Source organism: Myripristis murdjan, chromosome 16 (genome assembly GCF_902150065.1).
Source record: "Myripristis murdjan chromosome 16, fMyrMur1.1, whole genome shotgun sequence".
Taxonomy (NCBI): Eukaryota; Metazoa; Chordata; class Actinopteri; order Holocentriformes; family Holocentridae; genus Myripristis; species Myripristis murdjan.
This window is the reverse complement of record NC_043995.1, coordinates 18,123,234-18,135,615: the sequence shown is the minus strand read 5'-3', so window position 1 is coordinate 18,135,615 and position 12,382 is coordinate 18,123,234. Positions and strand designations below refer to the sequence as shown.

Sequence of the window (12,382 nt, the reverse complement as noted above, 5' to 3'; positions counted from 1 at the left end):
TGGGATCATTGGGGCTAGGTATGTCACCTAGGCTTGCAGAATCAAGTCTTGAAATTGTTCTCTCTGATGAATACTGTATTAGGGCCCTGCCTTTTGGCTGATTTGACTCATCAGGAACCCTAACCATTTTAACTATGTCACCAACCAAGAATTTTGATATTTCTTCATCGGTGTAAGTATCATCTATGCCTGTCACCAAAAGGCAACTAGGCCCATGCATATCAAACTGGTTGCACATATCCATTTTGCTCATATATATGTCTAGTACAATAAATCTAATTTAGTTTTGTTTAGTACCACACTCTTCTCTGTTTTAACAGCAATTTACACAACACACAAAACCAAAATACAGTTTAACATGTACAATTTTTGTGTAATGTTGCTTCTTTGTAAAACACGTACTGGGGTGGGAGCTAATTTTAGTTATACAAACCTCCTGGCTGCTGGCTCGCCACTTTTGTAACCCCACAAACCTCTTACCTTAAAGAATGAACAGGAACAGGGGTCTGGTATCTAAATCTAGATTCGATGAGGAGGTTGGTTATCATTAATATTGCCTGACTGCAAAAAAATAGACATGGAACATCCACCCCAGTAATTCACACCACAACAAAGTTCTTTGCTTAAGGTAAGTATTTATGTAGAAAGAGGAAAAAAAGTGCAAAAAAATATATGTCTTTTCTTTTTTTTCCAGGATACTTGTCAACAGTTCAATAATAATGGAATGAATCCTGTCCAACAAAAGCATCAATATTATTCACTATATACATATATATTTCAACCTTGTTTCACATTTAAAATGTCCTCTCTTTTTCTTTTTTTTCTTGACCCACAACAGGTAAGTACAACAAAAACTCTGAGATCTCAGGAATTTCAAAGTTCAAATTAACAAAAGAAAATGTAAAAGGAAATGAAACTAAATTGATTTGAGTGCACTCAATGTCCTACCACCCTCTTTCACACCAAGTGTCCCACACAGTCCCAGATGTCGGCTGCAGTGTTGGTTGGATGGATGTAGCGATGTTCCCTTGGATGAAGGTGTGGATGAATGGAGACCGATGAGGGGGGCAGACGGGCGACGAGTGCTCCACTGAAGAATGTCCACAGGAAAAAAAACCAGCCTACACACATGTGCAGGGCAATTATTCAACAAGTCATAAGTCATCATAAATGTCAAATGAAATTCACTTTCAAACAATTCCTGCCCTAAGGTGTCTTTTTTTTTTCATTTACATTAACCCACATAAACTGTAAATATTTCAACATCTATAACTGTAAATATTAAGGCAAAAAAACACAACATAACCACCTTAAAGATTAGGCACACTTCAAATATACACTTTATAAACACAATTCACAACTATGGTAGCAAAGCTACAAAATGGCTTCCACTAACCCTTGCTTTGACCGCGATTTTTCCACCGACCCCACACCGCGTGCGGTGTTAGCTAACTTCAGCACAGAATTTAGCAGGCAACATAAAATACAATTTGACAGTACCACATGGCTCATAGGGCACACAATACTATTTATACACATACACAACATCACTTTATCCCTCTCTGAGGTGATCCCGACTGGTTTTGTTAAAAAAAAAAAATATATCGGCCTACCGGCCTCTAATTTTCCGTGTGCTGTGCTCTCTATGGGAGTTAGCATGCTAATTCAACAGGTAGTAAATTATGGCTGTTAACTCACCGGGATATCGATTGCAAACCGTGCTAATTGTTTCCAGGCTTCTTGGCCACTTCTGGTGGTCCAGCATCAAATTCAACTCTAATTTACAGTTTTCTATTTCCAAATACAGTTTTTCAACTCATACGGGGTGGCGTCGTGAACAGAGGGAAACAAACAGTGCGCACTGCAAAAAGGGAAAAAAAAAAAAGTCACACCCACAGCGCTCTCTGCTGTGCGTGAGCGGCACATGTCAATCAATGTCAGCATCTCTTAAAGGAACAGTAACATGGCATTAATCTAGGGTGAATTTACCCAGATTACAAAAGCATAATAGGCCTCCTTTAAACATGGCAGCTACCTGCTCTCACCGTCTGTCGCATCAGTGACACACAAGTGTGCAACCAATCAGTGATAAACAGTGCAACAGTCCTGCACCAGGGTCTTGTTGGCTCCTGTGAATCCCACATGTTGAGCGGAGATCAAAAAATCAACTGGATCTTGAACTGGACCCTTGGCAAATGGAAAAGTTTTTTTTTCATCAAAGGTTTGCTGTCATTGAAATGGTTGCTTCCCAACCCAGTCTTTGAAACCAATTGATATATATGACTTGGCATTGTCATTTTTCTCTCTAACCAGAGGAAGTAAGTAGTTTAATTCACAATTTCCCCGGAGCAATGCTTCTAGCACTCGTTAGTGGCGTTAATGATGATGAACTAGCTCCAGTAAGCTGAATTATACAGGGGGGTGTTACTGTGAAAACACCCATTTGTTTCCTTCAGTGCCCTTAAAGCGCTGTGGCTGGACTGGTCTTGTTAATGTTGATGAATCACATTATTCATGCCTCACCCTCAGCTGAGCATGTTATTCTCATTACTGTGAATAGACCATATTTTTCATCTGGTGGATGATTATTTTGGTGTGAGAGATTAATTCCAGGCCGTGAGCATACACAACACAACAATCAGGGGTTCTTAAACCTTTTCAGCCTGGGACCCACATGAGCAATTAAATTACATTTGTCATGGAAGGATCCAGCAGCAGTAAGCCCTAAGCTCTGAGCGAGGGAGAATGCGATGTTTCACCTTACGTGACCAGACAGTTTTCTCCATGTTTGAAGTTCTACTTTAGATTTGATTTTTTTTTCTCTGAAGTGTAGGTGTATACACACATACCCCCAGATTCTTCTTTAAAGATCAGTAAGCTTTTTTGTAGTCTCCTAACCCACTGTACTTATAATGTAGGTGAGTTACTTCAGTGTTCATGACCACTGAAAGTAGCCCTACACCTTTAATAACTACAGTGAAAATGCATATTAATCTAATGTCCCCCTAAAGTCTCTGATAAAGTCTCTAATACAGTCATTGACCACCTGATCTATCCATCCAAACATCCATCCATCCATCCATCCATCCAACCATCCTCCACTTTCACTGCCTCATTTTCATGACATTCCACAAAGATACGTACAGTCACTGACTGCCCTCTGCTGTCTATAAGATTCATATATCCAGATACCTTCTGGTTTATATTTGGCCATTTGCATATTTTTTCTCTTTATAGCTGAACCCACCATATGGGAAGGGTCACAGAATAACTTTGGTGTCTCATTTTATGAAATCCCATAACAGCAGGACTGTTTGTTCACATACTGTAGGACATTATCATCACACTTTGGACATATGAAATATGAAAATACACTAAAGATGATATTCAACACTATCACAATGGCGTCTGTTTACACTTTCTTGTTCTTTGAGGGATTCACCTTTGATGTAAACAGCCACTCTGTCATCTATACTCGTCATTAGTACTCACTGTACATATAGCACTGTAGCCTTTGTTTAACCTTCATCCATTTGGCTGCTCTTTTAAGATCATCCCTGGATGTTTGATCTTCTGCCAGTGCAGCTAAATGCTTCAAGTCATTGTCTTACCTGGCAAGTTGAGGCCTACTGCTCTGAAGTTCAAGCAAAATGAGGGGACTGTTTACCTTATAGACCATAAGGAATGAATAGTACATATCTCAAGTAGCCCGCTGTATTCCAACTTTGATATACTGGAGCAGTATCTCTGTTTTGCAGTGTTTAATTTTAGAGGAAATTTTTTATCCACTGCATTTCAGTCGTTGGGTATAGTTGCTAGTTACTTTGCAGGATAATGTTTTACATGCAAAAATGCAATAAACTCATGAAATATGATGCATTGTTAGAGTTTATACTACCTACTAATGGAGCAGTTAGCCCTATGGCATGAAAATATTTCCTGCCTTCTTCACAATATGTGTATTTTACAGCTAGTAGTTTACATTTTTAATGCAGGTCTTTTTTAATGGCACATTTTTCTACTATTGCCTCGATGCTTTTACTGGAGTCAAGTCCTCTGGTAAAAATTAGATTATTTATGTAATTGCTCTTTTTAATTGTGAGAGTTTCTGTGTGCCTGTGTATGCTAGTGTGTGTGTGTGTGTGTGTGTGTGTGTGTGTGTGTGTGTGTGTGTGCGTGTGTGTGTACGTGTGCGTGTGCGTGTGTGTATATACACCATGCAGGTGGTGTTAGTTGTTGCCACTTCAGCAGTTCTACAGCTGCTTCAATGCTTCAGGCACCTGCTGAGCCATATACTGTATATGGGTGTTTTGACAATTTATCAAGCAGTTCTCACAGCCACCAGTTAAATTCTCTGTTTTGAACATGATTTTAGACATGTATCTGGGTGAAAAATACAGACAGCAAGAGGCCTCGCAATGAAATGCAACACTGGCACATCACACACACAAGTAGCATGCATGCCTGCACACCTACAAACACACACACACACACACACACACACACACACACACACACACACACAATTCTGTTGAATTTGTCAATGTTTATCAAATTTCTGAGAAGAATTCACCATCTCTTCCAGAGGTAAATAAACATACACAGCCTGTCTCTGAGGTTGGGACGGAGATATACCAGTTTTTCTCAAAGTAGGCCAGATATAACTGTGAAAAAGACTATACTGTACTTTGACTCTGCTTTGAATCTGTAAACCAAAACTGGAATATTAGGTTTAGGAATTCCAGTCACACATTTTGATGACAGCTCATAATAAACACATTATTAGATGATACAACATTAACATCTTTTATATGACTAAGTGTATTATGACATACTGCCCTGGTCTACTCCATGGTATTTAAGCAGGGTGAAACCACACAGAATCTATTTTTTTCCTGTTTAGACTGCCATGAAAAGGTCCTATCTTGGTCAGATATCTTTCCCTGATAAAGGAGAGAATAGCTATACCATAAATGGTTAAAAACTAATTTTTTAGTTCTTGTGTAAATATTACAGCAAATAAATAGACATGTACACCATTACTGCCGTCATAAATAAATAGCTATGTTATAAATAAATACAGAGTCTAAATAAATTCTACTGGCCTTAAGTGACTTTGTCAGTGGGGCCATGCCAACAGCAACAACCACACTGAGGATAGGGCACTGGGAGAGCAGAGATGGCATGTTTGTACTTGTGTGTTTTTGTGTGTGTGTGTGTGTGTGTGTGTGTGTGTGTGTGTGTGTGTGTGTGTGTGTGTGTTTGAGAGAGGGAGAGAGAGAGAGAGAGAGAGAGAGAGAGAGAGACATTCCTTGAAAATGATTGTTTAAGATACCAAGAATTCCCACTCTCACATGTCCAGATTCTGTTAAAATGTGTTTTTCTGCAAACTCTCCAGGCAGTTTGTGAGATTTAAAACCCGGCTCACTCAAGTTTATTTGGAAATGAGATGGAAGCACGCAAATGTCAAAATCAGAATCTGCTTCATTTAGCAAATGAAGCTGTACATTTTGTACATTCCAAACACAAATTTGACTGTATTATATTTACATTGTCAGAAGATTTGGTACTTACACTATATTGCCAAAAGTATTCGCTCATCTATCCAAATCATTGAATTCAGGTGTTCCAATCACTTTCATGACCACAGGTGTATAAAATCAAGCACCTAGGCATGCAGACTACTTCTACAAACATTTGTGAAAGAATGGGTCGCTCTCAGGAGCTCAGTGAATTCCAGCATGGTGCTGTAATAGTAATGTAATAGGATGCCACCTGTGCAGTAAGTCCAGTTGTGAAACTTCCTCGCTACTAAATATTCCACAATGAACTGTTAGTGGTACTATAACAAAGTAGAAGTGATTGGGAACGACAGCAACTCAGCCACGGAGTGGTAGGCCACATAAAATCACAGAGCGGGGTCAGCGGATGCTGAGACGCATAGTGCGCAGAGGACGCCAACTTTCTGCAGAGTCAATAGCTTGAGACCTTTAAACTTCATGTGATCTTCAGATTAGCTCAAGAGCAGTGCGTAGAGAGCTTCATGGAATGGGTTTCCATGGCCGAGCAGCTGCATCCAAGCCTTACATCACCAAGCACAATGCAAAGCATCGGATGCAGCGGTGTAAAGCACACCGCCACTGGCCTCTAGAGCAGTGGAGACGCGTTCTCTGCAGTGACGAGTCACGCTTCTCCGTCTGGCGATCTGATGGACGAGTCTGGGTTTGGTGGTTGCCAAGAGAACGGTACTTGTCTGACTGCATTGTGCCAAGTGTAAAGTTTGGTGGAGGGGGGGATTATGGTGTGGGGTTGTTTTTCGGACGTTGGGCTCGGCCCCTTAGTTCCAGTGAAAGGAACTCTTAATGCTTCAGCATACAAAGACATTTTGGACAGTTTCATGCTCCCAACTTTGTGGGAACAGTTTGGAGATGGCCCCTTCCTGTTCCAACATGACTGTGCACCAGTGCACAAAGCAAGGTCCATAAAGACATGGATAAGCGAGTTTGGTGTGGAAGAACTTGACTGGACTGCACAGAGTCCTGACCTCAACCCGAGAGAACACCTTTGGGATGAATTAGAGCGGAGACTGCAAGCCAGGCCTTCTTGTCCAACATCAGTGTTTGACCTCACAAATGCACTTCTGGAAGAATGGTCAAAAATTCCCATAAACACACTCCTAAACCTTGTGGAAAGCCTTCCTGGAAGAGTTGAAGCTGTTATAGCTGCAAAGGATGGGCCCACATCATATTAAATCCTATGGTTTAAGAATGGGATGTCACTCATGTTCATATGTGTGTGAAGGCAGCCGAGCGAATACTTTTGGCAATATAGTGTATCTCAGAATGACTAGTGCTTGTATTTCATGTTATTTATTTATTTATTTATTTAGTATTTTATTTTTATTTTTCATTATCAATACTTTCTTTTTAGTGGAAAAATACTATAGTTTCCTGACTGCAGCTTTAGTTACAGCTGATTTTTAGCATTGTGAATATTCCTCATTAAATCTCATGTGGGACAGTCTTGTTGGCTATCACCCACTGGTTATATACTGAAATACAAAGTATCTGCCTAATGAAACAATATTTTATTTCATCTTACAGATACTCAACTCATACACCAGCTCATCATCCTCATCCTCATCATCTTTCCCCCTCCTAACCACCATCGACAAAAGCAGCCTTGTCATCATCCTCACACTCATTATTACGACCTCTATCGTCCTCATCATCATGTACTCCAACAGTTCTGAGTCTTGGGTTTCCATCAACACTTCCTCTCCCGTGCTGCCTGTGAGTAGTAGTCCTGGTAACAGTAGTGGCATAGAGCCGTACCTGCAGAGACTGGCTCATCTGGATGAGGGGCTTTACAACGACTTCTACGGCCTCTGGATCACTCTGATGGTCGTGAACTCTCTCATATTCCTGGTAGGCATTTTGGTGCTCTGTTTCATTTTGCAGATATCCTGTAAAAACCCTGTATGTTCACCATTAGCAATTTACTTTTTAAATTCACTGACAACTGATAGCTTGAAGAAAATGTTTCAGAACCATGGGACCAAGTCAAACAATTGATAAATGCAAAGCTTGCAAAGTATTAAGTAAAAAAAAAAAAAAAAAAAAAAAAAAAAACTTCTGATAGAAACAAGAGTACAAGATTCTTTTCCCAGGGCCTCAAGTTGTCTATGACATATGCTGTAGCGTAACGAATCTGTACCATTGTCAGGTTAATAGTATGCTGATCTTTATGTCTCTTGTCCTGTCCTTTTCTCTCCTCTTCTCTCACTTTGTCTGCCTGTTCTTAAATTCCTTTGTCCAGGTGGGCATGGTACTGAACATGGTGGCACTGTATGTCTTCTGCTTCCGCACGAAGCCAAAGACCACCTCAGTGATCTACACCATCAACCTTGCGGTGACCGATCTCCTGGTGAACCTCTCCCTGCCGACCCGCATCCTGCTGTACTACAGCGGAGGAGCCTGCCTCACCTGCTCCTACATGCACATCTTCAGCTACTTTGTCAACATGTACTGCAGCATCCTGTTTTTGACCTGCATATGTGTTGACCGTTACCTCGCCATAGTGCAGGTCAGTAGCAATCATAATGTTCTCATGACTTGTATCTTGCTTGATCTCTATTTAACTATATGTGACCATAAAACAAGTTAATTATTTGGATTCTTAGCAGTTTTTTTTTTTTTATGATTAACTCTATGACATTTGTGCTGGAGTAGTAGAAAGTGACAACAAGCTACTTAGATGCAGCTCTGTGAAATGCACCTTTAATGCCTGAGTTAGTTTGCTCATTAGTTAGTTAATTAGAATTCTAAAATTCTAACTAACTGCATGTTTACGATTGTGTCAGCTACTTTCTTTCCACAGCCCACCTGCTTGCTTTCCTTTATTGCCCCTTTTTTTCTGTTTCAAGGCTGAAATGTCCAATATTGCTAGAATAACATTCAATTTCTGTTTTATTATGGAAACTCCGTTTAAGACAGATTGGATGCCATTTCTCCTTTATTTATTTTCCCTCACAGTGCCTAAGCTGAATAATGGTGCAATCCCAAGAGACTACTTCATTTCCTTTGGCCTTGCAGGTTGAAGCGTCCCGTCGGTGGCGAAACTCCAATGTGGCCAAGTGTGTGTGTGTCTCTGTCTGGCTCTTTGCCATCGTGGTCACCTACTCCTTCCTCTCCACTGCTTTCCGGCATACGGGCTGCTGCCTGTCAAAGCTCCTCTTCCTCACCATCACTGAGTTCTTTCTTCCCCTCATCATTATTGTGGCCTTCACCGTGCGGATCATGTGGGCCCTAGCTGACCGTCGCCTGATGCAGCAGAGCAGGTACAATGGACAGATTTTGGTCTGTTACTTGCCTTTACCAGATGTTAGTTACAATGAGGGGGAAAAATGTTGAAAGCTCTGGCACTTCACCGTGCCAAACAATGACTCATAAAACTTTCCAGAGGAAAAGGAAACACTTTCACTGTTGCATAAAGACTTTGTTGCTCCTATTTTAGTGAGTTTCATCTTATGAAGGTAAAATTTAGAAGGACCTGTATAGGTTAAATAATTTTAATGACCCAAGGGGCTCATGAAACCAAGTCAAAACCTGTATCACTTCTTTTTTTTTTTTTTTTTTTTGTCCTGTAAGTGCCCTTCCACTGGCTTTGTTGACATTGTATATAATAGTAATTGTAGTGATCATATTTTCTCAGTGTAATCATTTTACCGTCTTTTTTTTTTTTTTTAATTAAAAACATACAGTATCTGGTGAGAAAGACAAGGTGTAGATTTGCAGCAGTGAAAACAGTGATGCCATATGAATATGTCAGCTGGGACATCACAGTAGGATATTTTAACCTTTGTTTTCCCAGGGAGAGGAGGAGGAGAGCTGTCCAGCTGCTCACCACCGTGCTGGTCATCTTCACTGTCTGCTTCACACCTTTCCACATCCGACAGGTGAGGGACTGACGGGGTAGAAGCACCATTTTGAAATAAATGTGAAAAGGGGTTGTAGTACTGTTTCCATGTTGTTAGATTCTGCCTTACTATTAGTTTTGCACCCCTGAAAACCTTACTGAATTCAGCAGAAAATATAAAAGTACTGAATAAAGCTGAAGATATAGAATTGTTTCTAAATGGATCTGACTGCATTGATTTGATTTGTGGCTCTGGAATGGAGTTAATGTTTCTTGTTTTATGTTGGCAATACATTGTAATCTATGATCACATGATTTTGTTGGACCTTCTCTCTTGTGTGCTTTAGGTGATAGTCTACTTCTACCCTAATATGCCTCACCACGTGATAGTCTATCACCTGACTGTCACTCTCAGCAGTTTAAATAGTTGTATGGATCCTGTGGTCTACTGTTTTGTCACTAATAACTTCCAGGTAAGTGTGTGCATGCATATAACATTCACTCACTCCTTCTTTTATTCCCTACCTTCCTTTATTCTGTTCATCACGTTAACCTTTCATTCTACATCTATGCATCATCCACTTCTTGTCATTCATTCATCACTGACTAATTTATCCATTAACTCATTCACTCAGTGGATAATGCCGCCCCTTTCTCTCTCAGGCCACCATGAGAAGTCTGTTTCGGCGTGCCGAGGCCGAGCAGACCAGTGGTGACATCATCAGCATGCAGCACAGCTCCAAGGCCTCGGGGGGGACAGTCAATGCCATCACCAATAATGTGATCATGATGACCGACATTCCCCCCGCACTGCAGAGAAACATCAGTCTGGGGAAAAACCATACACTGTAAATTGACTTTCACAGAGGGTGAACAAACTGGGAACTAAGAGTTACTGACATGTCCAATTTGCCTGTGGACAAAAGGCTAATAAATCTACACTCTAGTGACATGCTAGCCAGCAATGGTATCATCAGTATTTGGCACAGTGCTACGGGCTCCGGATGGACAGCCAGTGCTATCATTAATATTATAATGATGGCCAACCTAACAATTTACTATAAATGATCACACAATGGAAAAAGAACTGGTTCATGGACCAAACAAGAGTGCAGGAGGACTCTTGTTGTAAGGAGTGAAGAGGGACATTCAGTGCTGTCTGTAACATCATCATAACAAGTGACCCTCCAGGCCATCATACAAACATTTTACTTGGGCATTTAGCTCTTATCCTGAGTGACCTACAGTAAGTGAGTAGATAAGGGTTCAGGTTTTTGCCCGAGGACACTTTGACAGTGCATCTGATTTGTTTGTGTACACACTGTGAAGTTGTAAGATCATACCTGGGATCTTTTTGTCCTGGGATGGGCATCCTAACCACACGTCCACCTTGCTGCCATATTCAAACAATACCAGAGGATACAACACCGATTTAATGTGTATTATTATATGAAGGCATTCTACAAGTGATATTCGGCTCCATAGATATAACAGGCCATCTTTCAGTCACAAACTCACTGCTGGCGTACATTGGCTACTTCTGCCAGTGACAGAGACTAAACCAGCAACTTTCAATTACTGGCAAGCTTTTCTTGCGGAAGGCCAACCTGCCACTGGCTTGACAATTACTGATTTGAATCTAACAGAAAGTGGTATTACTGAGATGATGGTGTTTCATCCATCTTTACTGTTGTAGAGCACTTGAACAGGTCACAAAACCTCAGATTATTCGGGACCTTACAGTACAAAGTCTTGCGAGCTGACCTCTGAAGCAACAGATATTCAGATTGTCATTTGGCCGAAGTGATGCATTGTTGCAGGCCATATTCATTGTAAAAATTGGTGGAACTTCAGGATTTTTTTTTTTTTTTTTTTTGTCTTGATGGCTCATTTGCCATCAAGACAAATACTACACAACCAGTTCACATTCTGGGTAATGAGGAACTTTTTTCAATTTCTAAATTATAACCACAGACAAGTAGACTAGTAGAATCTCCATTTTTGATGGTAACAGAGCTAGTCTACGCATTAATGCAGAAATCATCAAGCAATTACTTTCATTTGTACTGTGATGAATCTGCTACAAATTAAATTGATAGTTAAGTAGCTGTGTGATGCAAAATGACCACTTTAAACTGGCTGGTGATTTTAGCTGTGACATCACCTATATGTTAAATTTAAAATGGCCAGATGATGTTCCATGCTGTCATTAACAAAGGAATGATGTGGATGCCTAATTTGGTGTCTGCACTACATGTGATGGCTATATCCCGTCTATGGAGTGGGAATCATATTCTGTGTGGGGGGTTATGGCTGGACAGGATGAGATTCAATTACATGTTGATGGAATGGGATGTAAAATGCACACAGCTTATGTCTTGTGTTTCACCATATGCCAAGTAGTGATATGTTTTGGACAAATTTCAGGGTGACATTCGTATCACAAAAAAATGTAACAAGATATTTGGAAGTGATGTCTGGTGTTGCGCAGGGGAGGGCAGTATTTCACTCCCTTTTGAAGATCATGAGAGCCAGAGGAGGTCTTAGTCAAATGAACCTGCTGGGAATAAGACTGAACTGCACTGTGAATGTTTGGATATGGTGATGATAATGTTTTATTGAGAATATTTTTACCATTGTGCTGTTCTGTAAACACTATTATTTGTGGGATACAATTCATACAGATAAAGGTATCAAATAAAATAAACAATATTGAAGAGAAGCACTATGCAATCTCATTCAGCTACTAGCTATCATCTATGTTTAATTACTGATGTGAGATATTAGTGCCATTCATACTGCCTTGATGCTTTTACAAAATTAACAGAACAATTCCTTGCTTCCCTTGATTTTAATTTGACTGTAACTCCACTTGATTTTAAATTAGTAGATTCAATGTGGTGCTAACAAAAAATCTCCTAAACAAGCAATAACCATTTTCTCTCGAGAAGTAATTAAGTAGGCT

The 12,382-nt window shown here is 40.2% G+C and overlaps 1 protein-coding gene across 1 annotated transcript; it reads left to right on the top strand.

The window, feature by feature from the left end:
- Window positions 1-7,232: 7,232 nt before the first annotated feature.
- On the top strand, window positions 7,233-12,097 carry gpr20 (G protein-coupled receptor 20). The gene is made up of 6 exons (XM_030072112.1): window positions 7,233-7,427; window positions 7,819-8,085; window positions 8,595-8,839; window positions 9,373-9,457; window positions 9,765-9,890; window positions 10,081-12,097. Exons 1-6 carry the CDS (start codon window positions 7,233-7,235, stop codon window positions 10,267-10,269), a joined length of 1,107 nt encoding a protein of 368 aa, XP_029927972.1. The 3' UTR covers window positions 10,270-12,097.
- The last annotated feature ends 285 nt before the right edge of the window (window positions 12,098-12,382 follow it).